This window comes from Quercus lobata, chromosome 2 (genome assembly GCF_001633185.2).
Source record: "Quercus lobata isolate SW786 chromosome 2, ValleyOak3.0 Primary Assembly, whole genome shotgun sequence".
Taxonomy (NCBI): Eukaryota; Viridiplantae; Streptophyta; class Magnoliopsida; order Fagales; family Fagaceae; genus Quercus; species Quercus lobata.
The window spans coordinates 102216187-102238953 of NC_044905.1; the positions used below are offsets into that span (position 1 = coordinate 102216187).

The 22767-nt window shown below is 36.6% G+C and overlaps 1 protein-coding gene across 1 annotated transcript; it reads right to left on the reverse strand.

The window, feature by feature from the left end:
• Nucleotides 1–71: 71 nt before the first annotated feature.
• On the reverse strand, nt 72–5752 carry LOC115974079. The gene is made up of 5 exons (XM_031094296.1): nt 4952–5752; nt 4383–4622; nt 4053–4292; nt 3859–3953; nt 72–175 (listed from the first exon to the last, which is right to left on the reverse strand). The coding sequence occupies exons 1-5, from the start codon at nt 5506–5508 to the stop codon at nt 72–74; spliced, it is 1236 nt and encodes a 411-aa protein (XP_030950156.1). The 5' UTR covers nt 5509–5752.
• Between the last annotated feature and the right edge of the window lie 17015 nt (nt 5753–22767).

Sequence of the window (22767 nt, forward strand, 5' to 3'; positions counted from 1 at the left end):
AGAAAACAAACTCAACGCAGTGGAAAACACCAAGTGATGATAATAAACTGCACCCACACGATGCTTATCAGTTAATCTTTCACAAAGCCAGTTCCAACCCCAAAAAGAGGATATCTAAGGTCAAACATTGGATTGGGCACAGTTCGGTTTGGAGAGGGAGGGGATAATATTATAACTGAACCAACCATAAACTCCCAAACTGCAGCCAACAACTGGCAGGCGGCAGGTCGTTGAAGTTAATAGCGGGATTCAACTCAGTGGTCTGACCTACTGTGAATACCCTCCCCCACCCACACCCCCCAAAAAAAAAAAAAAAAAAAAAACATTTTCTGTTATGGCCAACAACAACAAAAACAAAAAATACATTCTCTATAAATAAATAAATAGTATTGTTTTAAAGAAGTAATTGGTATTTCTTGTCAAAGAAAAAATGTTGTATATTTTGTCCACCAAGGAATAGTTCGTGAAGCCTAATATGTTGACAGTAACGCAAAAGATTGTTGCTTTCCAAAAATGTTTTCATTGTATTTGTGTGTTTGGTGAAGGTGAATACTGGTTTTCCTGAAAATATTTTAGGTTGAGTGGGAAAACACAATTGAGAGAGGCCTAAAATGTTTTAGGCCTGGCCTTAACACATAAAACATTTTCAGAGAGCACAACAGAACACCCTCCAACCCCCGAGTAAGTAGCCAACTCCCTCCCCCAAGCTGACCACTCCAAACCACAAGAGAAACCATTGCACAAGCCCACCAACAAAGCTCTTCCAACACAACAAATTAGACCAGCAATCCACCAGTTTTAGCCAAGATAACCCACAGTGAACATTTTTTTGTAATTATTTTTGCTGTTTTTCGTTCCCAATCCATTGACCCCCCCCATCCCCCACAGCAACCAACCCACCCTGCCCCACTATCACTGCCAACCCACACGACCTCTCTCTCTCTCTCTCTCTCTCTCTCTCTCTCAAAATCTCAATTTAATTCCTAAATCTGTAATATTTTTGTGTATTTTTTCATGGCATGCTTATTGGCATAATTTATGTGAGTTATATGTAATTATGAAGAATTTATGTGATTTTTATCAATCCCTATGGCAAAATTTGTGATATCAAAGTGGATGCTTATGCTGTGATTGATACTTGGTTGAGATTATTGAGCACCTCGTATGGATGTTTTTTAGTGGTAGGCAGATTTTAGATTTAGTACTCATTGATAATGAGTGCCGAGATAGAAAATTGAAGAGTTGTATCCCGGATGTGGCCTACAAGCTGGACATGGAAAAAGCCTATGATCATGTGAATTGAGATTCTCTGTTTAATCTTTTGAGCAGAATGGGTTGGGGGATAGATGGAGGAGATGGATTAGGCCCTGTGTCACCACTGTTCATTTCTCAACATTGGTTAATGGCTCCCCCTGCTGGGTTTAAGCACACCGGGTTTGAAACAAGGAGATCTACCTCTTCTGTTTCATCTGATCGTGGAGGTTTTGCCCAAGATATTGAAGAAAATTGAGGAGAGTGGTTTAATACATGGATTTCATGTAAGGCTTAATAACACAGATGGAGAGTGCATTTCACATCTTTTTGTTAATTACACTATCTTATTTTGCGATGCTTCTAGGGAATGATTGTTTTACATCAGGATGACTCTTATATGTTTCCAAGCAATTACTGGATTGAAGCTTAATGTGGAGAAAAGTAAAATTGTACCTATTAGGAAGGTGAGTAACCTGGATGATTAAGCTGGTATACTTCAGTGCAGGGTGGGTAGTTTGCCAATGAAATATTTCGGAATGTCTTTGGGTACACTGTTTAAAGGCAACTTCTATTTGGAATCCCATTTTGGATTAGATGGAAAAGAAACTTTCTAGTTGGTAGTGACTCTACTTATCAAAGGGGAGGTAGACTCACTTTGTTGAAAAGCACTCTGTCAAGCCTTCCAACATATTATTTTTCTTTGTTTACCATCCCTAAATTTGTGGCTGACAGATTGGAAAGAATTTAGAGAAATTTCTTCTAGGGGGCGTCAGAGGAGGGCTTCAAATACCCCTTGGTGGCAAGGGACAAGGTTTTTTCTCACATTGAGGTAAGCATTGCTAGGGAAATGATTATGGAGGTGTAAGCATGAAGTTTCTTTCTTGGGCATGAGAATAAATTGCTTAACCAATCAGGAGTGCAAAACTCCTAAATTACCTAGTAACTAGTCCCCGCAGGTGGAGTTAGTTGCCTATAGAAGTTTGATTAACAGTGAGAATTTTTGTACAGTATGCTATACGACATGCAACTAAATCTAAGTGAAGTTCTCCTAAGTCATAAAAAAAAAGTTTCTCATTTATGAAGACGGGTTATTCCCACCAAATATGGGGGATAGAGGGGGGAGGAGTAGTAAAGTTAGTCAGGGGGCTCATGGGTGTGGTTTATGGTGTAGTATACAAGTAGGTTGGGATAGTTTTTCTGAACATTTGGCTTTCGAAGCTAGAGAGGGTAATCATATTATTATTTGACATGATTGGTGGTCTGGGGACACTTCTCTTAAGACTCTTTACCCTAATCTTTTTGAGTGTTAATGTGATAAAGAAGCTTTTATCTCTAATGTTTTGGACCACTAGGTAGATGGGAATAATAGGACTTGGAACTTGAGAATTCACAGAGATTTTTATGACTGAGAATTAGAGGTGATTTTCTCTTTTCTTGATCATATTTACTCTTGGGTTCCAAATGGTGAGTGAAGTGATAGCCAACAGGATGCGTTGGTGCCTCAAAGGGAGTGACAAGTTTGAGACTTGGTTTTTTTTATCAAGAGATTTGAGGTGCTACTAATTCTCCATTTCCACGTAAGCGTATTTGGAAAGTTAAAGTTCCTAAACGGGTAGCTTTCTCTATGTGGACAGCAGCTTTATGTCGGATCCTTTCTTTGGATAATCTTATGTGGAGAGGATTGCCACAAGTGAATTGGTGTTGTATGTGTCAAAGTATTGGGGAATCAGTGGATCATCTCTTACTTCTTCATTGTGATGTTTCCCATACTCTGTAGGTGGACGTGTTTAAGATCTTTGGGACTCACTGAGTCATGCCAGACTTTATTGTGAGTTTATTGTTTTGTTGGAGGAATTGGCTTGAGAAGCAAGGCTCAGATATTTAGAACATGATTCCAGGTTGTTTGATGTGGATTTTATGGAAGGAGTGGAATCTTCATTTGTTTGAGGACATCGAAAACTCATTGGATTAACTCAAATATTTGTGCCAGAAATGTCTTTGATTGGTCCAGGTATTGGGGTTCCTCAGATTGTTCATCCATTCTTGATTTCCTAGCTTCTCTTATACCAGTAATTTGATTGTTTGAATTTATGTATTCCTTGTTCCTTTGTATTCATCATGGTAAACTCAAAGTTTATATTTTTATTGACCAATAAAAATGCACTAGTTACCTATCCAAAAAAAAAAAAACTCTTTAACTTTAATAGACAGCCTCACTGACATGTTTAAACCATATTTTAGGATTGTAAGCTTCAGTCCCTTTAATATATATTAAATTTTTAAAAAAAAAAAAAATTGGAGACAAATTATAAATAAATCATTTTTGAAAGTTGATTGCAAATCAGATCAGACAATAAAAATAAAAAGCTCGCCACACTTCAAATTATATAAACCCTAAAGCTTCATCTTAGAGGTAATTTATTTATACAAGAAGCCATTTAACTGGGGTCAAAGTTGATGCAATTCAGTCACTCAATTTATATGATTTTAATTTTTTTGTCAGAAAAATAGTGATTTATTCTTAGAATCCAATTGCACCACGCAATCATGGGAACAAAACACACACACACACAAAAAAAAAAAAAAAAAGACAGATGGAGTTACCACCTTGATAAGGATTGCCTTTGCCCACCATGATTTTTGGTTCTGCCACAGTCTTGTGTGACAAAGGGACCTCAGATATCCCAGCATCTTTCATCCTGCACTCCAAGGAAAAAAAAAAAAAAAAAATTTCAAAAATCACAAAAAACAAAAAAGGGTAAAAGGATGAATATGTACAATAATACGTTGGAACATGCCTTCCCTTTGGATTTGACCCATTCCCCTCTTCTATTGTTTCTGCATCGCCTTCCCCCTCACTGTCACTTGATCCAGTTAACCGAGTAAGTGCTGTTTGAGTAGGTTCTTGATCCCTCTCAGGAACTGTATAAGCTGGTACCACTTGACTTGACCTGTTCCAATTTCCAGCCTGGCTTTGCAAACCCAGATCTGTCTTAGCTTGAGACAAAGGGAACTCAAATGTCCCAGCATCTTTCATCCTGCACTCCAAGGAAAATATATATTTAAAAATCACAAAAAACGAAAAAGGGTAAAAGGATGAATATGTACAATAATAGGTTGGAACATGCCTTCTCTTTGGATTTGCCCCATTCCCCCCTTCTATTGTTTCTGCATCACCTACCCCCTCACTGTCTCTTGATCCAGTTAACTGAGTGAGTGCTGATTGAGTAGATTCTTGATCCCTCTCAGGAACTGTATAAGCTGGTCCCACTTCACTTGACTTGTTCCAATTTCCAGCCTGGCTTTGCAAACCCAGATCTGTCTTAGCTTGAGACAAAGGGACCTCAAATGTCCCAGCATCTTTCATCCTGCACTCCAAGGCCCCAAGGAAAATATATATATATATATATATATATTTCAAAAATCACAAAAAACGAAAAAGGGTAAAAGGATGAATATGTACAATAATAGGTTGGAACATGCCTTCTCTTTGGATTTGCCCCATTCCAAAGAGAAGGCATTTCAGTTTAATTATATATATTATAAGTATTAGATCACATAATTGAAGAAGATGAGTACTACTATATATGACCTTATAATCTTCATATATAAGACATATTTGTTTCAGTAGTCAAACTTAATTAAAAAGAGTGGTGGCCGGTAATAATAAATATAAAATTATAGGAGAAAAATATACCTTCCCTTATAACAGCCTCTCCGATCCTTGGGAGTTGGCCTCTTTCTATTCTCGCCAGAGTCATCAGAGCCGCCAGAGTCATCAGAGTCATGAAAGTAATCATAGTCATCAGACCTGGGGTCATCGCAATGTGAAGCAGCATGGGAAACAGCCAGATTCCGATGAATTACCTCAACAGACTTACAAGAGAGTATGGAAAGACTCTCAGTGAAAGATCTCATGATTTTCGAGACAAGTTCATCAGGTGAGGGTGAGGGTGAGGCATGGTCATGAGTTATTTCCAAGCGCTTGTGGAGAAGGGACTTAAGCTGGGTTGCAATGTCTCGGCCTTCATCTAGCTCTTCGATCAACTTTTTCCGAGTAGTTGATGGACCTTCAGACTTAAGCTGGGTTGCAAAGTCTCGGCCTTCATCTAGCACTTCGATCAACTTTTTCCGAGTAGTTGATGGACCTTCAGACTTAAGCTGGGTTGCAAAGTCTCGGCCTTCATCTAGCTCTTCGATCAACTTTTTCCAAGTAGTTGATGGACCTTCAGGCCAAGGATGAGTAGTTTCCATACTATATGTTTGTGGATCTAGATAGTTGATGATCTTGTTTGTTTGTTTGTTTGTTTGAAAGATGAAAAAATTAACTAGCTATAGCTATAGGAGTACTGGGAGATGGTGTTGGTATTGGTGTTGGTGTTGGTGTTGGTGTCGGTGTCGGTGTCGGTGTCGGTGTCGGTGTCGGTGTCGGTGGGGATGAGGAGGGTGAGAATAAGAAAGGGAGTAAGAGTTTGTGTTTTTTTTATATGAGCTTCGGAATGAGATGAAGAGGAAATGGAGAAGTAATTTAACGGAAGATCTCAAGCAACACCTCCAAATTTTTGTATTGATTGCAGTATAAATAGTAATTTTTATTTTTTTAGCTATACAATTTTACAAATACATCTTTTAATAAAATTCCTATCACATTTTTTATCTTATTTAAATATTACTTCTTTATTTATTTTTTATTCTTTTTATATTTATTCTCAATAATTATATTTTTTAATAAAAAAATATTATATTCATAATATTTTTTGCAATATTTTCATAAGAATCACATCAAAATCTTATGTAAAAAGTTATTATTAGTTCTAATTTGAACTCACCATTGAAATTATTTTCTTACTTACTAATATTAGCTAATTACTTAACATTTTTTTGCAAGAACGAAAATTCCACGCAGATGCTTACAAAGCCCATGCTGACGGTTCTTCCATGATGTTAGGCTTACGCTGCTTTCCCTTTCAGCTTATCTGGCATAGTAACTTTTAGGCAAAATTCTAAAACTGACCCTCTAATTTTCACTATTTTTCATTTCAGTCCTATAACTTTCAGTTTTTCAATTCAATCCTCTAATTTTCAATTTTTGTCAATTCAAAACTCTGTTACAACTCAGTTAGTGCTACTATTATATATACTTGAAACAACGCCATTTTGCTCTTTTTTTTTAATTTAAAATTAAAAAAATAAGAAAAATCTATAAAAAAAAAATAAAAACATTAGGGGAAGCAAAAATTGACCAAGAAACAATAAAAGAGAGAGAGAGAGAGAGAGAGAGAGTGTGTTTTTTTTTTTTAACGGTGTTCTTCCATCAATCCTAAGCGTTGACATCGACGCCATACTCGATCAAGCACTTCGCGACTTCAATCCAATCGTGGAGCAATGCCACGTGGAGCGGCGTGCCGTTGTTGTAGTCCCTAGCATGCACCAACGTCTGATGTTCCTCCAGAAGCTTTCGGACAACTTCGGCGTCGTTTTGGTGCGCATGCCAGAGAATCGAAGAGGTCCAGCTCACTCTCGCTTTCTCCTTCTCGTTCAACAGTGACGGCACTGACGTGGAGCCTCTGCCGCTACCGCCTTTGCTGCCGGTGCTATCTCCGCCAGGTCATCATTCCCTTTCCCTTGAAATCAAAACAAGACAAAGAAACAAAACAAATCCCTAACGTAAATCAAATCAGAGAAACTTTGAGAGACCCAAATCCCTAACGTAGAGAATTTGGGGAAAAGGAAGAGAGGATGAGTCAGACTTGAGAGAGAGAGGGGGTCGATGGTTTTCTTTTTCTTTTTCTTTTTTCAGATTTTTCTTATTTTCTTTTAAATCTGAATTTATAAAATAAAAATAATAATAAATAATGGAGAAGTAATTTAACGGAAGATGCAAGAAAGAGGGGCGATAGACCATTTCATAGGAGAGAAAACGTTCTGTCCGAAACTGGTAGAAAAGGGGCTATTTACGCCACCAATCAGGAGCTGCCACTTCAGATACACATTGAGGCCTTAGTACACTCTATCACACAGGATTGTAGCTTAAACAAAACCAAAATCACCAAACACGTTATGTTCAGAAGAAGCCCTTACCTGGAGAAAACAGAGTCCGATGCCAACGCCTCCTCTCCTCTGAGTCTGACCAACGGAGCTCCTCCCCGCCACAAGAGCTGTCACCGCATCAATCTTAGCTGGCTCCCACGCACCAAATACTGCGGTTTGTTCCGATTTCCCGTTTATTGTTTGATTAGTTATCTCCCCAATATTTAGGTTTCGAAATTTTGATGGGTTTGGGTTATTTTTTGGATATCAATCTGTTCATATTGGTATAGGTTTTATTGATTTATATGGATTTTCTTTTTCTTCTTTTTTTGCCCCTTTATTGTTTGATTAGTTAATAGTTATTTCCCCAAAATTTAGGTTTTGAAATTTTGATGGGTTTGGGTTTTTTTTGGATATCAATTTGTTCATATTGGTATAGGTTTTGTTGACTTATATGGATTTTGCCTTTTTTGTGGGGTATTTTCATGGGTTTTGATTAGATTCTTAAGTGATAGCCCACCCACCTGTATAGACTTAAATTTCTTGGAAGTTCATGGATTTTGGTTTTAATGGATACAGGCTTAAATTTCTTGTACCACTCTTGATTCTTAAATTTGTCATCGATTCACTTTTTCTTCCTTCATTTTGTAAATTAAGTATATAATAAAAAAGTTGAGCTTCCTTTCTTCCTGCTGTCAATTAGAATTGTTGCAATCTGTTACAAGAAAGCCATACACAAATGATAAGTAACTAGCTACCGTTGATTTGACTAAATGTCAGTTTTATCTAATCAACTAAAAGGAAAACAATTTCATGTCACTCCCAATGGTGCAAGATTTAAGTTTTAGAAGTAAAAATATTGCAGAACATGATAATACTACAGCATAGCAAAAGTATAATGTAACCCATGTGAAATTTGCCCACTAAAATATCCTTTAGCAAATGTATAAATGTGAAACTTATAGAGATTTTGATTTTGGTTTTAGTTCTTGACAATGGTTACCTCTGATTCCTAACATTACAACTACCGTATCCAAACATAAAAGGGGAATGTAAATGTGAAATCAAGAATTTTTCCTTTATAAATTGGATACAAATACAAATATACAATCTGATAAACTTTGGCTGAAATTAGTAACACTTATTTTATTTTTAAATGTTACCAAATCCTTATTGAGATGTATCAAAGCCGCTATTCAACTGTTGAGGCTCTTTTTCTTTGTCTTTTTGGTTGATGAGCTTGATTGATCTCCTTGTTCGTAGCTAGGATTTTGTGTTTCTCAATTTTCTGAACTATATATAGTAATACTATTGGTTTATAAACCTCATTGGATATCTTTTTTTTTTCTTTCTTTCTTGTTTTTGAAAGGTGGTAGTCCTTTCTATTATGTTATTAAAAGGCTTATTGTTTGGATGATATTGAATTTCCTTGTACAAATTTTTTCAACTTGGATCAGTGCCTACCACTTAATTTTTTAAGTACTCGTATGATGGTTGAATTTGTGCTTTTTCTTAATTCAGGATGTTTTCTTAACTCTATTTATTTATGGCTAGGATTTTGTGCTTCTCAATTTTCTGAACTATATATAGTAATACTATTGGTTTATAAACCTCATTGGATATCTTTTTTTTCTTTCTTTCTTGTTTTTGAAAGGTGGTAGTCCTTTCTATTATGTTATAAAAAGGCTTATTGTTTGGATGATATTGAATTTCCTTGTACAAATTTTTTCAACTTGGATCAATGCCTATCATTTATTATTTAAGTACTCGTATGATGGTTGAATTTGTGCTTTTTCTTAATTCAAGATGTTTTCTTAACCCTATTTATTTATGGCTGAGACTAGCATGAACTATTTCACATCTTCCATTCTTGAATAACTTTTAAGTGCAGGCAAAAATAAGTAAAATAGGTATTAAGTGCAGGCAAAAATAACTATTTCTAGGTTGCCCCGTCGTCATTATACTGTCATATTTATTTAATTTTTTAGTTTGTGTTTCTTTTTTTTTCTTTTTCTTTTTAAACCTTGACTTAAATTTTTTGGATTTGCTTTTCTTGGGAGCTTGTTCAATTAGGAATCCAACACTAAAATGAATTTAATTGAATGAGAATCTTGTTTTTTGTTACAGGTGCCTTTTTGACAAGTTTTTTTACTGTGGTTGTTGAATTCTCCACCGTGAACCTAGGCCTCCGGGACACAACCAGTATCATTTATTTGATAGATATTATCATATTCTTATCTTCAAATATAATTTTATGCTACTTGTAATTTCAATTTTCTCCTACTTGTAATGTCAATTTGCTCTCTATATGTACCAGAGTGCAATAAAAGATGTAGTTGGAGCTATTTTATGTAGTTTTTATTGAGTTGTTGAGTAGGGTGTTCAAATGTACCTTGCCTCTGTTGTGCTTATATGGAATTAATTTGAATTTCTAAAAATTCAAATTGGTTGTTCAATTTTGTATTAAGTGGTTGGATTCACTCTTTACTTGTACCCTAGAACAAGTCTATAATTAAACAAGTTTGCCAAATTGTGCAAGTTTGATATTGTAATAGCACAATATTTGAATTTTTTCTCAATTGTTTCTTATGAATTGTTTCTTCTTTGTTTTTTATAGGTTATTTTGAAATTTAAAATTACTTGAATTGAAAATATGAGTGCGAGCAATGAACCTAAAACAATCTCACTTTATGATATGATGGATGATGAGTCAGAAATAAATGAAGATCAAAATGATGTAGACTTGTCATTGAATGGTTCAAATCAACCTTTTGCATGCAATAGGCATTTGGAACCATGTCTCAATATGGTATTTGATAAGCTTGAGGATGTTAAAGCATGTTATAATGCATATGCAAGGTGAAAGGGGTTGGGCATACGAGTAAATCATACTTGAAAGACTAAAAATGATAGAATATTGGTTGGTATTAAATATGTTTGTTCAAAGGAAGGGTTTCCTCATAGACATGATGAAGACACAGAAAGAATAGGTCCAGAACGTGCAAAAAAAAAGAGTGGAATGCAAAGCAATAGATTTAAAGAAATTGAAGATTCATGGGTTGTATTCTGAATCGTGACAGGTTTTATTTCAAGTGATGTATTGTCAATTAGGAACTTCTATTGCAAATTGTGACAGGTTTTATTGTCAATTAGAAACTTTGCTTTCAGAAAAAAAAAAAAAAAAAAATTTGGGGGTATATGTCATCATCCTGTGAAGTAAGAGCAAAAAAATGCATACAGAAATTTTTTTGTTGGTCTTGTATAGATTCATTCAATCATGTTTTTTACATTTTGTTTGAGAAACAAGGGTATCCATGAAAGATTATTTTAATGCTTTAAAACTAACAAAATAAAATGTAATGCATTTATTTCATTGATTGAACAACGTCATACATTTAAACCATTTAAGTACTTATCGGATCAAACACAAATATTATGGAATTACAGTAATATCAACAAATTTAGCTCTTAGATCTAGCTAAAGATGCAAAACTGTGTGCAGCTGTGCAAAAGAATGATTAACCTTTTCAATATAATTGTGTTTTAAGCATACAAAGCTCATATGATGCATAGAAAGTACCTTCCTTAATCAGTATAGGGAACAATGAGAGGGAGTGATACATAAAGAATATAAGCAGCTTTAGCAATAAAAGACAGAGCAAGCAATCAACTAGGTTGCATACAACAATGAGAGTGGTTGATACATATGGAACTTTCACTTTATACTGTAAGTGTTAATGTTAATTGTTAAATAGGTACATTTTAGTTAAAAAAATCCAGTGGCATAAACTAATCATGCCCAAGCAATCAAGTGAACACACTTGCTTTAACCCCTATATCACATGGGTCTACTTGCAATTCCATAAAGTATTCTATGTATTTTAGCCAAGGATGTCAATACCGTACCGGAGGCTGTACCGATTTAGCCACCGGTACGATATATTTCGGATACTGGTCAATACCGGTATACCGTTTCGGGTTTACCGCTATTTTTTATATTTATAAATATATATATATGTATGTGTCTGTGTATATATATATTATAATAAATATAAAAGTTTACCATAAAACATTTCCTCACATCCTCTTCTTCTTCTTCTTCTTCTACTCCATCCTTTGATAGTGAGCGGTTTTTAAGTGAGAAAAACCAAGAGACGTATGAGAAGCTGAACATTATTAGGAATGTGTGAGCTAAGTGGAAAGTAGTTTTATATGAGCTTAACCCAGAAAGTAGGAGAAACTTTGAGCATAGGGGCTAGTTGGCTTTGTTGGATGTTGATCATCCTCCTCTAGCTACCTTGATTAGAGAGTTCTACTTGAACCTTTCTGTCCACTCCTATGATTCCAACACTCTGGTGAGAAGTTGGAGAATTTTGTGCTTCCTTTACTCTTGACTTTTCATCTCCCTCTATATATAAAATACCATCTACTGTTGGTATTTGAACTGATGAAACATATTTCTTGTCGTGTGGTGGACCCTCATGATTCTCAAGGCTGCAAGTTATAGCAAAAGTACGTTCAGATTTAATATCTTACAATATAGATATGAAAGTGAGAATTTGAAAAAATAGTAAATAGTTGAGAAGAAGAAAAGCATGAAAATTTTATATCCAACATAAGTAGTGGTTTAACAGTACACACACAGAGGAGATTAAAAAAAGCATTTCATTGCAAGATTAAAAACTGCAATGAACGTGTGAGTGCCCATAAGCCAATAGAACAAACTACAAAGCCTACTAGTTTATGTTCATTTGACATGCCATAGAGATCGGCATTCGTGGTTCCAATCATTGTGAACCCAGTAATCAAGCTCTTCAAAACATTCCATGCCATCCTTATGAAATTCTAAATCATAAACTATGGCCTATGGGAGAGAGAGGAGGGAGGGACGGGGAGAGAGAATACAGAAGGCTTGATCATGGTTCAACTCACAAACCTAACAGGCTTATCATCAAATAATTCAGAACACACACACACACACACATACTCTCTATTGCTTCATTGCTCATAATAAAGAAGCTCGTACCTGTAAATAGGCTTAGGCCATATTTTCTTGCCACAAAGCTCATGTAACTTCTGCTTTGCTCCATCAATCTCAAATGACTTATTGAGTCCAAAGGAAAAATCCAACAGATTGCTAGTTACTTATCATTTGTGTATGGCTTTCTTGTAACAGATTGCAGTTCTAATTGACATCAGGAAGAAAGGAAGCACAACTTTTTTATTATATACTTAATTTACAAAATGAAGGAAGAAAAAGTGAATCGATGACAAATTCAAGAGTGGTACAAGAAATTTAAGTCTGTATCCATTAAAACCAAAATCCATGAACTTCCAAGAAATTTAAGTTTGTGCAGGTAGGTGGCCTATCACTTAAGAATCTAATAAACCCCATGAAAATACCCTAAAAAAAAAGGCAAAATCCATATAAATCAACAAAACCTATACCAATATGAACAAATTGATATCCAAAAAATAACCCAAACCCATCAAAATTTCAAAACCTAAATTTTGGGGAAATAACTAATCAAACAATAAAGAGGGGAAAAAAGCAAAATAGACATAAATCAACAAAACCTATACCAATATGAACAGATTGATATCCAAAAATAACCCAAACCCATCAAAATTTCAAAACCTAAATATTGGGGAGATAACTAATCAAACAATAAAGGGGAAATCGAAACAAACCGCAATATTTGGTGCATGGGCGCCGGCTCAGATCGACGCGGCAGTGGCTCCAACGGAGGGGAAGAGCTCCGTTGGTCAGACTCAAAGGAGAGGCACCGGATTCTGTTTTCTCTAGGTAAGGGCTTCTTCTAAATAGAATGTATTTGGTGATTTTGGTTTTGTTTGAGCTACAATCCTATGTGATAGAGTGTACTGAGGCCTCAACGTGTATCTGACGTGGTAGCTCCTGATTGGTGCCATAAATAGCCCCTTTTTTGCCAGCTTCGGACAGAACGTTTTCTCATGATTTAAACTATGAGCATGACTTCCATCATCAATATCATTATTATTATTATTATTATTATTATTATTATTATTATTGAAGGGAAATTGATTATTATTCAAGAACTAGCGTTTTCCAATGCAGTAGGTGACATTTGAGTTGAGGCAAAAGGACATGTGGGTTGTGAGTTTTGTGACCAACCCAACAATCTCTTATGCCTCCAAAATTTAGGTCTGAAAACAAACTACGCTATTGCTCTTCTATGTATGCGTGTGCGAATTGTTGAAAACAGTTTTTCATTATTTTTTGTCTTCGCTTTTGTGCATATATTCTAGCTTTTAGATATTTTGAAATAAATTAGCTTTTACCTTTATGTAACATATTTAAAATAAAAGTTACAAAAAATTATATCTTTTGATAAATATTATGCAAATAAGCAATTGGAAATAAACAATTCCATGCTATGTAGTTTTGTTGATTTAACCCGCTTGGTAATGATAAAAGCCTTGTAAGAAAAAAATTATAAAAAAAAAAAAAAAATTGAAAAAAACCAAATACAAAGACAAACAAACCTTTGGTATGACAATATCCTAAATAATAGGAATTTTTGTCTCTATAAAATATTCCTTCGAGATATCATTTATCAATATGAATGGTAATGACTGATGCCTGACATGCTTAAAATTTCAATGTCCAAAGCAATTTAAACTATGGCAATAAAAAGCTTTCACCATGTAGTTATGGATGGATATTCTACTAATTCACCATGCCAAAACTTTAAAGTAATTGTACTAATTTTCTATTTAGAAAAGAGGCAACTTTTTTTTTTTTTTTTTACTTTTCATGTTTAGCATATTTTCCTTGTGTTTTCGTTACTTCTTAATAAGAAAACTAAAGTCTTCATTAATTTGATGAGTAAAATGTACGCCAAAAAAACATTTAAAATGTCCATTACTCATTTAGATGTTCATAAAAAAAAAGAGGGGAAAAAATTGAGGGTTATGTCATACAAGCGAAAAAAAAAATAATAATAAGAAAAGAAAAAACAAAATAAATTTGCCCAATCAAAAAGGTCAAAATCATAACCATTTACTATTTATTGCATCATTTACATTTAAATATTCGTTGATAATATCTACTATTTAAATAATTAATGATGTGACCAAAAATTAAACCACTTATTTAACATTGAAATGTAAAGATTTTAAGAAATATATATTGGAGATTTCTCTGTTATTGCTTAATAAGGTGAGACTTCATGTAGAGCTGAGCATGAGTATGACCAAGGCGATACGAACAAATGTTCAGTCCCCTCATGTGCAGGTGAAGAAGGAAGACTCATCTAGCCACAGTGAGCCCTAGGGAAAGTTAAATAACAACACGGTGACTCTTCCAAGGCCACAGACGCTTAACGGGCCTGCTGATCAAGCCCAGGTAAAACTTTCAACTCTTTCTCCTTTCACTATGTGCCCAACTTCACCGTCCAGCTCAGCAAAGCTCAAACCGAAAAAATCCAACCAAGCAACATTAAAGAAAGGACGAGTAGGCCTAGCCATGCAAAGAAAAGAAAACAATTCGCGTAGAGTGATAGATATGGAGAAGAGCGATGGTTGGAGACGGGTACCATGATGCAGGTAGAGTATACTGAGAAGTGTGGCAAGCGTAGAACTCGTTCTCCCTTGGAAGACATATCGGGTATTGTGGAGAATGTGAAGAGGACCAGGGTAGAAAGGGATGTCATGGCCTTTAGCAAACTCATGCCTTAAGAGACTGGATCGGCGGTGGCTGCAGGTTAGCACTGTCGGGAGCAATAAGTGCGATAAGCTAGAACTATAGGGGGCTTGGGAACCCCCTCACCGTTAAAGCACTCCACAAAGTAGTGATGGAGGAAGATCCCACCTTAGTCTTCTTAATGGAGACCAAACATGATGTTACAGAGATGAAATGGATCCAAAGGAAGTTGGACAGAAAACAGGGGCTAGTGGTACCATGTGTTCGTTGAGGGGGGGGGGCGGGACTTGCCCTCCTATGGAGGTGTTCTACAACTATGGAGGTGAAAACATACTTAACCAACCATATAGATGCTATTATAACGGAGGATCAGGGTGCAAGGAAATGAAGGTTCACCGGTTTTTACGGGCATCCCGACATTAGTAGACGTAGTGAATCATGAGCTCTGTTGTCAAGGCTCAGTACTCGCAACGACTTACCTTGGGTGTGTATGGGGGATTACAATGAACTCATGTTCGCAAGTAAGAAGGAGGGTGGCAATGCTAGACCAGAGGGCCAGATGAAACAATTCTGGGATGCGATTAATAAATGCAATCTTAGGGATTTAGGGTACAAGGGCTCGGCATTCACCTGGCGGCAGAGGTTGGGCAATCGTGGGTGGATACTAGAACGGCTAGATCGTGCACTAGTCTCAACCAATTGGGTGGGGATGTTCCCATGCACTAAGTTATTCCACATTGCCTCCTCTACGTCCGATCATAGTATACTGCTCCTAAAGGCAACCAACTCCTCAAAGCAGAAGCTCAAGAGATCTAAACTCTTTCGGTTTGAAGCCATGTGGCTCAGAGATGATGCGTGTAGTGAGATGGTACAGGAAGCTTGGGTAAGAGGTGAAAACAGGGGCTCTCAATGGCTAATTGCTAGCTACTTAGAAGAATGCCAATCCACATTGACATCGTGGAACAAAAATGTGTTTGGCCATGTAGGTAGAAGAGTCTCAACATTGCAATAGAAGCTCCAAATATTGGAGAATTCGAACATGGGTGGCGCTGTCTTGGATGATCTTCATGAGACTAGATTAGAGTTAAACAAAGCACTAGTCATTGAGGAAGATATATGGTTACAGAGGTCAAGGAATTGTTAGTTGAAAGCAGGGGACAAGAATACATCATTCTTTCACACCAAAGCATCTAACCGCCTGCAGTGTAACACTATAAGTAGGGTGTTGGACTCCAACAACGTGTGGATAAAAGATGAGGAGTAGATTGGCCGTGAGTTCGTACAGTATTTTGATAACCTCTTTACCTCCTTTGAACCTCGGATTGAGGGGGAGCTCATTGATGCCATTCAAACAAAAGTATCGAACAGGATGAACGCCTTACTGAACAGGGAGTTTTAGGCAATGGAAGTCAAGAAAGCCTTGAAGCAAATGCATCCCATGATGGCCTCGGGTCCTGACGGTATGTCCCCTTTATTTTATCAACATTATTGGCCTACTGTTAGAACTACTGTTATATGTACCACATTGAATTTTCTTAGCCACGGTATAGCACCGCCTAAGTTTCATGAGACTCATATTGTGCTCATCCCAAAAATGAAAGATCCAAAAAGGGTCACGGATTACCAACCAATAAGCTTGTGCAATGTGGCTTACAAATTGGCTTCAAAAGTGGTGGTAAACAGAATGAAGTTAGTGTTGTAGGAAATCGTGTGTGAAAACCAAAGTGCTTTTGTGGCAGAGAGGTTAATTACAGATGATGTTTTAGTGGCACATGAAGTGATGAATCACATTGGCAAGCTAAGGATAGCCAAAAGTGGGGAAATGACATTGAAATTAGATATGAGTAAAGCCTACGACCGGGTTGAGTGGGAGTGCTTAAAGCAAATAATGTTAAAACTAGGCTTCCATGAGCAATGGGTGCAAATAGACATGAGGTGCATGTCATTGGTCTCTTATGCAGTGAGAATTAATGGCAGTCCATATGGGGAAATACATCCTTCGTGTGGGCTCCAACAAGGCGACCTACTCTCTCCATATCTCTTTCTCATTTGTGCGGAGGGCTTGTCTGCTTTACTCCATAGTCCAATCCAACGGCAAAGATTAAGAGGAGTGGCTACCTCGGGTGGGGGCCCTAAAATGTCACACCTCTTCTTCACCAATGATAGCCTCATTTTTGGGATTCGCGTGAGCTCCAACAAGGCGACCTACTTTCTCCATATCTCTTTCACATTTGTGTGGAGGGCTTGTCTGCTTTACTCCACAGTCCAATCCAACGGGAAAGATTAAAAGGAGTGGCTGCCTCGAGTGGGGGCCCAAGAGTGTCACACCTCTTCTTCGCCAATGATAGCCTCATTTTTGGGAGGGCTACGTTGAAGGAGTGCACAGAAATACTAAGGGTGTTGTAGGTTTATGAACAATCATCCAGGCAATAGTTAAATCAGTCGAAAACCTCCCTATTCTTCAGTCCTAACACAACTAATGAGTTAAAGGAGTCAATCAAGGCAATGTTTGCTGCAAGTGAGATTCGGCCTCATGAATCCTATCTCGAGCTACCATCCCTGGTAGGTCGATCTAAAAACAATACTCTTGCCAACTTAAAACAGAGGGTTGCAAACAAAGTGTCGGGTTAGAAGGAAAAACTCTTGATGACTGCTGGTAAGGAAATACTAATCAAGGCGGTTGCACAAGCCGTACCGTCGTATTCCGTGTCTTGCTTTCTCTTGCCCAAGAAATTATGTGATGAACTCACTAGCATGATTCAGCAGTTCTAGTGGGGTCAGGTTAAAGATGAGAAAAAACTAGCCTGGCTAAGCTGGGACAAGTTGTGCATGCCAAAGGAAATGGGAGGCATGGGGTTCAGAGATTTGCGATCATTTAATTTGGCGCTTTTGGCAAAGCAAGGGTGGAGGTTGTAGACTAACTCCACCTCTTTGTTTGCCCTAGTTTTTAAGGCGAAGTACTTTCCCCACTGCTCCTTCATTGAGGAAAACTTAGGCCGCCACCCTTCCTATGCTTGGCGGAGCATAATGGCGGCTCAAGGGGTGGTGAAAAGAGGCACGAGGTGGCAAATTGGCTTGGGGGAGGGTGTGAGAGTTTGGTGCGACAAATGGGTCCCTAGGCCAATTTCATGCAGTATTGTTACAAGTGAAGATGCTTTTCCAAATGTTACTTTAGTCTGTGACCTCATAAACAGAGCATCCATGGTTTGGAATGCAAAGCAGATTCGAAGCTGCTTCATAGAGGAGGATGCAACTACTATTTTAAGCATCCCATTAAGCTTGCATCGGCCCAAAGACAGGATGATATGGGCGGAAACACCAAGTGGAAAATTTAAAGTCAAAGCGCATATAGACTGGCCTATGAGGAGAACAGAGATGGCGGCAAAGTTGACTGCTCGAACCCCTCAGCGAGGAAGAAAGTATGGAAGGGGCTATGGAGAATGAACCTGCCTAAAAAAGTCAAGCATTTTGCTTGGAAGCTTGTTAGGGACATTTTGGCTTCCAAAGAGGCTCTACGGCAGAGGCACATCGTGGTGGAAGGTGGCTGTGCACTATGCGAGAACCCGATGGAAAACATGCTCCACATTCTCTGGTTTTGTACTCAAGCCAAAGATGTGGAATACAAGTAAGTTCTCTCTTCCTTTTGATATTGGGCCTAACTGGAGCTTTTTGGATGTTATTGAAAAGCTTTAAAGGCATGAGGAAATGCAACCAGGTCTGGCAGAATGGTTTGTATCTATATGCTGGGGTATTTGGAAAGAGAGAAATGTCATTCGAATCGATGGAAGGGGTAAACCTGGAAGAATCACACTGCAGAACTCCCTTGGCTTAATGGATGAGTACCAGATGACCAATGAGGGACAGAGGAAGTCAACAGCTGCGAGCTTTGAACCAGTACGATGGGCGCCACCGTTGTAAGGACAATACAAGGTTAATACAGATGGGGTCGTGTTCTCAAACCAGAGGAGGGTTGGGCTAAGTGTGATGATCCGTGACAGCAGTGGGAATGTGATCGCTGCACTAAGCAGACCCATGGTGGGTCCCCTTGGTGCTCTTGAGACGGAGGCCAAAGCCGTGGAGATTGGTATGCGCTTCGCACTTGACATAGGCATTCGAGATGCAGTGTTTGAGTGTGATGCGCTGGAAGTCTTCAATGCAGTTCAAGGGATAGCGACGCTGAGTTCTTCGACCCAATTCATTGTGGATGGCATCCATCACCAAGCACACATGTTCAGATCATGTTTTTTCTCTCACCCTAAAAGGCAGGGAAATCTCCCTGCTCACATGTTAGCTCAGTATTCTAAGTCATTAGTTAGTTACATTGCTTGGGTAGAATCCTGCCCGAGCCATATTGAGCAGGCCTATGCTCAAGATTTGATGTAGCTACTATTTCTTAACTCATGAATACAACTACAGTGTTTCCTATTAAAAAAAAAAAGTTGAGACTTCATGGAATAAGTATCCTCTGGAGTTCATAAAATTACACTTAAAAAGCGTAATTCACAACCCTAGCACTGATAAATAGATAATAATAGATCGATAGAGTCTCCACAATCCCTTTAAAATCAACAGATGCAGTACGATTGACCAAAATCTCCACCATTCCTTCGAAATCAATAGATATCAATAGATACAGGAAGAAGCTAGAAAAGCCCTGCTTCAATTTTCATGTTATTAGCAAAGCGGTAACGTGCCCTTCATTGAAAACAACCCAACTATAACGTGTTTTAGTTTGATTGCAGCTTGCACAGGGGCACTCACATTTTTTGGCAGCTTCATATCATTCTGGTAATGGATTGACTAGAGTCTCCACAATGCCTTCAAAATCCATATGATAAACAAGAGTCTCCAAAATTCCAAGAATTTCTAAAATCCTTGGTATTGATCAAAGGGCAAAATGGTCAAATAATATATCTGGTTGAAATTATTAGTGTTTTATCACTATTTGAGAAATAATTAGTGGTTTACCACATTTTAAAACTCGAGTTTCAAAAACTTGAGTTCCATAAAAAATGCCGCTAACTTGTTTTGTCTAAAAATATTAACAATAAACAATGTCCTCAGTACATTTATTGAGCACTATCCACTTAATACACCAAATAAAAATCATATTTTATTCAAACATTGAAAATGATGCGTTAAAAAATATATATTTAAGGAAAAAGAAATAATATTCAAACATAATAGAGATAGAGTACTAAGATTGATGTAATTATCTGTAAATAATAGATTAGCTCAACTAAAAAAAGTGAGTTTTTTAGACTAAATTCAGCTAAAAACCTATTTAAGCTGATGTGAATGCTGAGAGAGAGAGAGAGAGAGAGAGAGAGAGAGAGATTTTTGCTAGTGTGGTCACAACAACCTTGTTGGTTAAAGAGGAAGAACTAGGTGCCCATACGTACAACTAGATGGATGGGTGACAATTTTTGCGAGTGGTTTTATTCTCTAATTTTGCTGTCTACTTGGTTACCAAGAATTGGAAAGCAAAATTAAAATGGGAAAAATGAGAGATTGAATAGAATGAAAAAGAAGAAGAAAAAAAGAAATACTAACATGACATATAAATGGCCACTAAGCTACTGAGGTTCTTCTAAAAAATAAAAAAGCTACTAAGGTGGCCATTTTATGTAAAGTGTTTTTTATTCTGATGATATGATTCATAAACATTCCATTACACAAGGCAGCAATTTTTATGCATCATATGATAGCAGAATGTGAATTTTTTTTTAATAAGAAAAAATGTAACATTTAGACAATTAAACGTGCTAAAAAAGTCAATAATTAAATTGGGACTACTAGTTTGTTAAAAAGCAAAATGATCTTGTAGGTATAGGATTTAGCATTTGGAAAAGTTATGTGAAAGTTCGAGTTGAGTTTGATATTGCATGCTTTTTGGTCACTAGATTCCCTCTTGATCAAGGAAGTCAACCAGATCCAAGGATAACTTTTAAATGTGAAAAATTGGGATTTTTTTTTTTGTTATGGTTGTGGCCTCCATGGGTATGAACAAAAGAATGGTAGTAATGCTGGGTCCAAGTCATGATGAAGGAAGACATTATGTGTGGGATCTATGGAAAATTGTTAAAAGCTGATAACGAGGAGTTTCAATTGGCGATACAATTGAGGAGCCTTCAAGGGTTTGAATTGGAGTGCACTGATAGAAAGAGGAACCTAAATTAGGGGTTGAAAAGTGATTATAGTCCTTTGGATGAAGGGAATGCTATAAGCTTAACACTGTGTTTGATTGGGTAGAATTTAGGAAGGATGGAAAATATAAGAAGGAAAATGGGGTGGAAAACTGAGTTTTTCTCTGTTTGGGAATGGGAAGAAAATAAGAAGAATGGAAAACCTAGGAGAGAAAATTTTCTCTCCTGGGCCCACAAATTTTTTCCTCCCAAATTGGGAGGAAAATCAATGAGAGAAAACTGCCTTATTGTTATTTTAGCATAATGCCCTCCCACCTACCCTCATTCATGCCCTACCCCACCTGAAGACTTTTGTCCACAAATCCTTATCACTTTTTCTCATCTTCTCATCTTACCTTCAGCACACCGTCCAATGGTCCAGGTTCTCCACTCTTTCCTTTTTCCTTTTTTTTTTCCTTCTTCTTCTTTATTATTTTTCCTTCTTCTTCTTTATTATTTTTCAACACGATCTATTGTTTCTTGTCCTCATTATACTCCTCATTTTCTTGTTGATTTTTTGGTTTCGTATGACATTCATGGAATTTTTACATTATAATAATAAAAATAATAATATAAATTTATATATATGATGTGGTAAATTTTATATTATTTAATAAGTACAAATAAATCTATTTTTTACATATTATGTAACAAGGGTATAATAGTTAATTTATATAAATTACATTTTCCATCCTTCCCTTTTTCTCTCTAACCAAACAAAAGAGTTTTCCACCCTCCCACTTTTCCACCCCTCCAACCAAACACATAAGAGGGAAAACTAAATATTTTCCATTCTCCCACAATTTTCCATTCTCCTACTTTTCCACTCCTCCATCCAAACGGTCCCTAGGGATCTATAGGTATCATACATGGTCCCATCATGGGGTCCAACTCTCATGTGATAAGGGAGAGCATTGCTCGAGTACAAAAATAAATTTCCTGATAAATTAGGGTCATCTATATTTTCCTCAAAAATATTTATACCTATGAACCAGAGACGTATTTACCTTGTTTAATTCCTAACCAAAAGTCAATCCCTCCTCTTTATAAGGCCCAAGCCCAATTAATACAACAACCCAATTCACCAAAATTTCACCAACCCAACTAAATCTTTTGAACCTAAGGAGTAACGATACTACTAGAAGCCCATTAACCAACACCCCAACTAACCCATATCTCACAACTAATTCAAGCTCAAAAATAAAAATAGACCCTTTGAACCTAGAAGTTCAAATACCCAATAAAAAATTAAAAGCCTACCCTTTATACATTACTAACTTGTAATTTCATGCATATGCACGGATACACTTAAAGATATATAATAAGATACGTAATATAATTTTTATATATATATATATATAATTTAAATACTATTGATAGTAATTTTTATATTTTGTTAACTCTTTAAAAAAATTTTGTTAGGATATTATTAGGTATAAAATGTAAATTGTCAATTTTTTTAAAAAAATTATTGTGAACCATTTTTTTTTTTTTTACGATTCATTTATTCTAAACTTTTTGATTTTTGTACTTTATAACTCACTTGGATGAACATTTATGATGTGGTCCCACATTTGATTCTAAAATTAAGAAATAATACTCTTTAAGAATAAA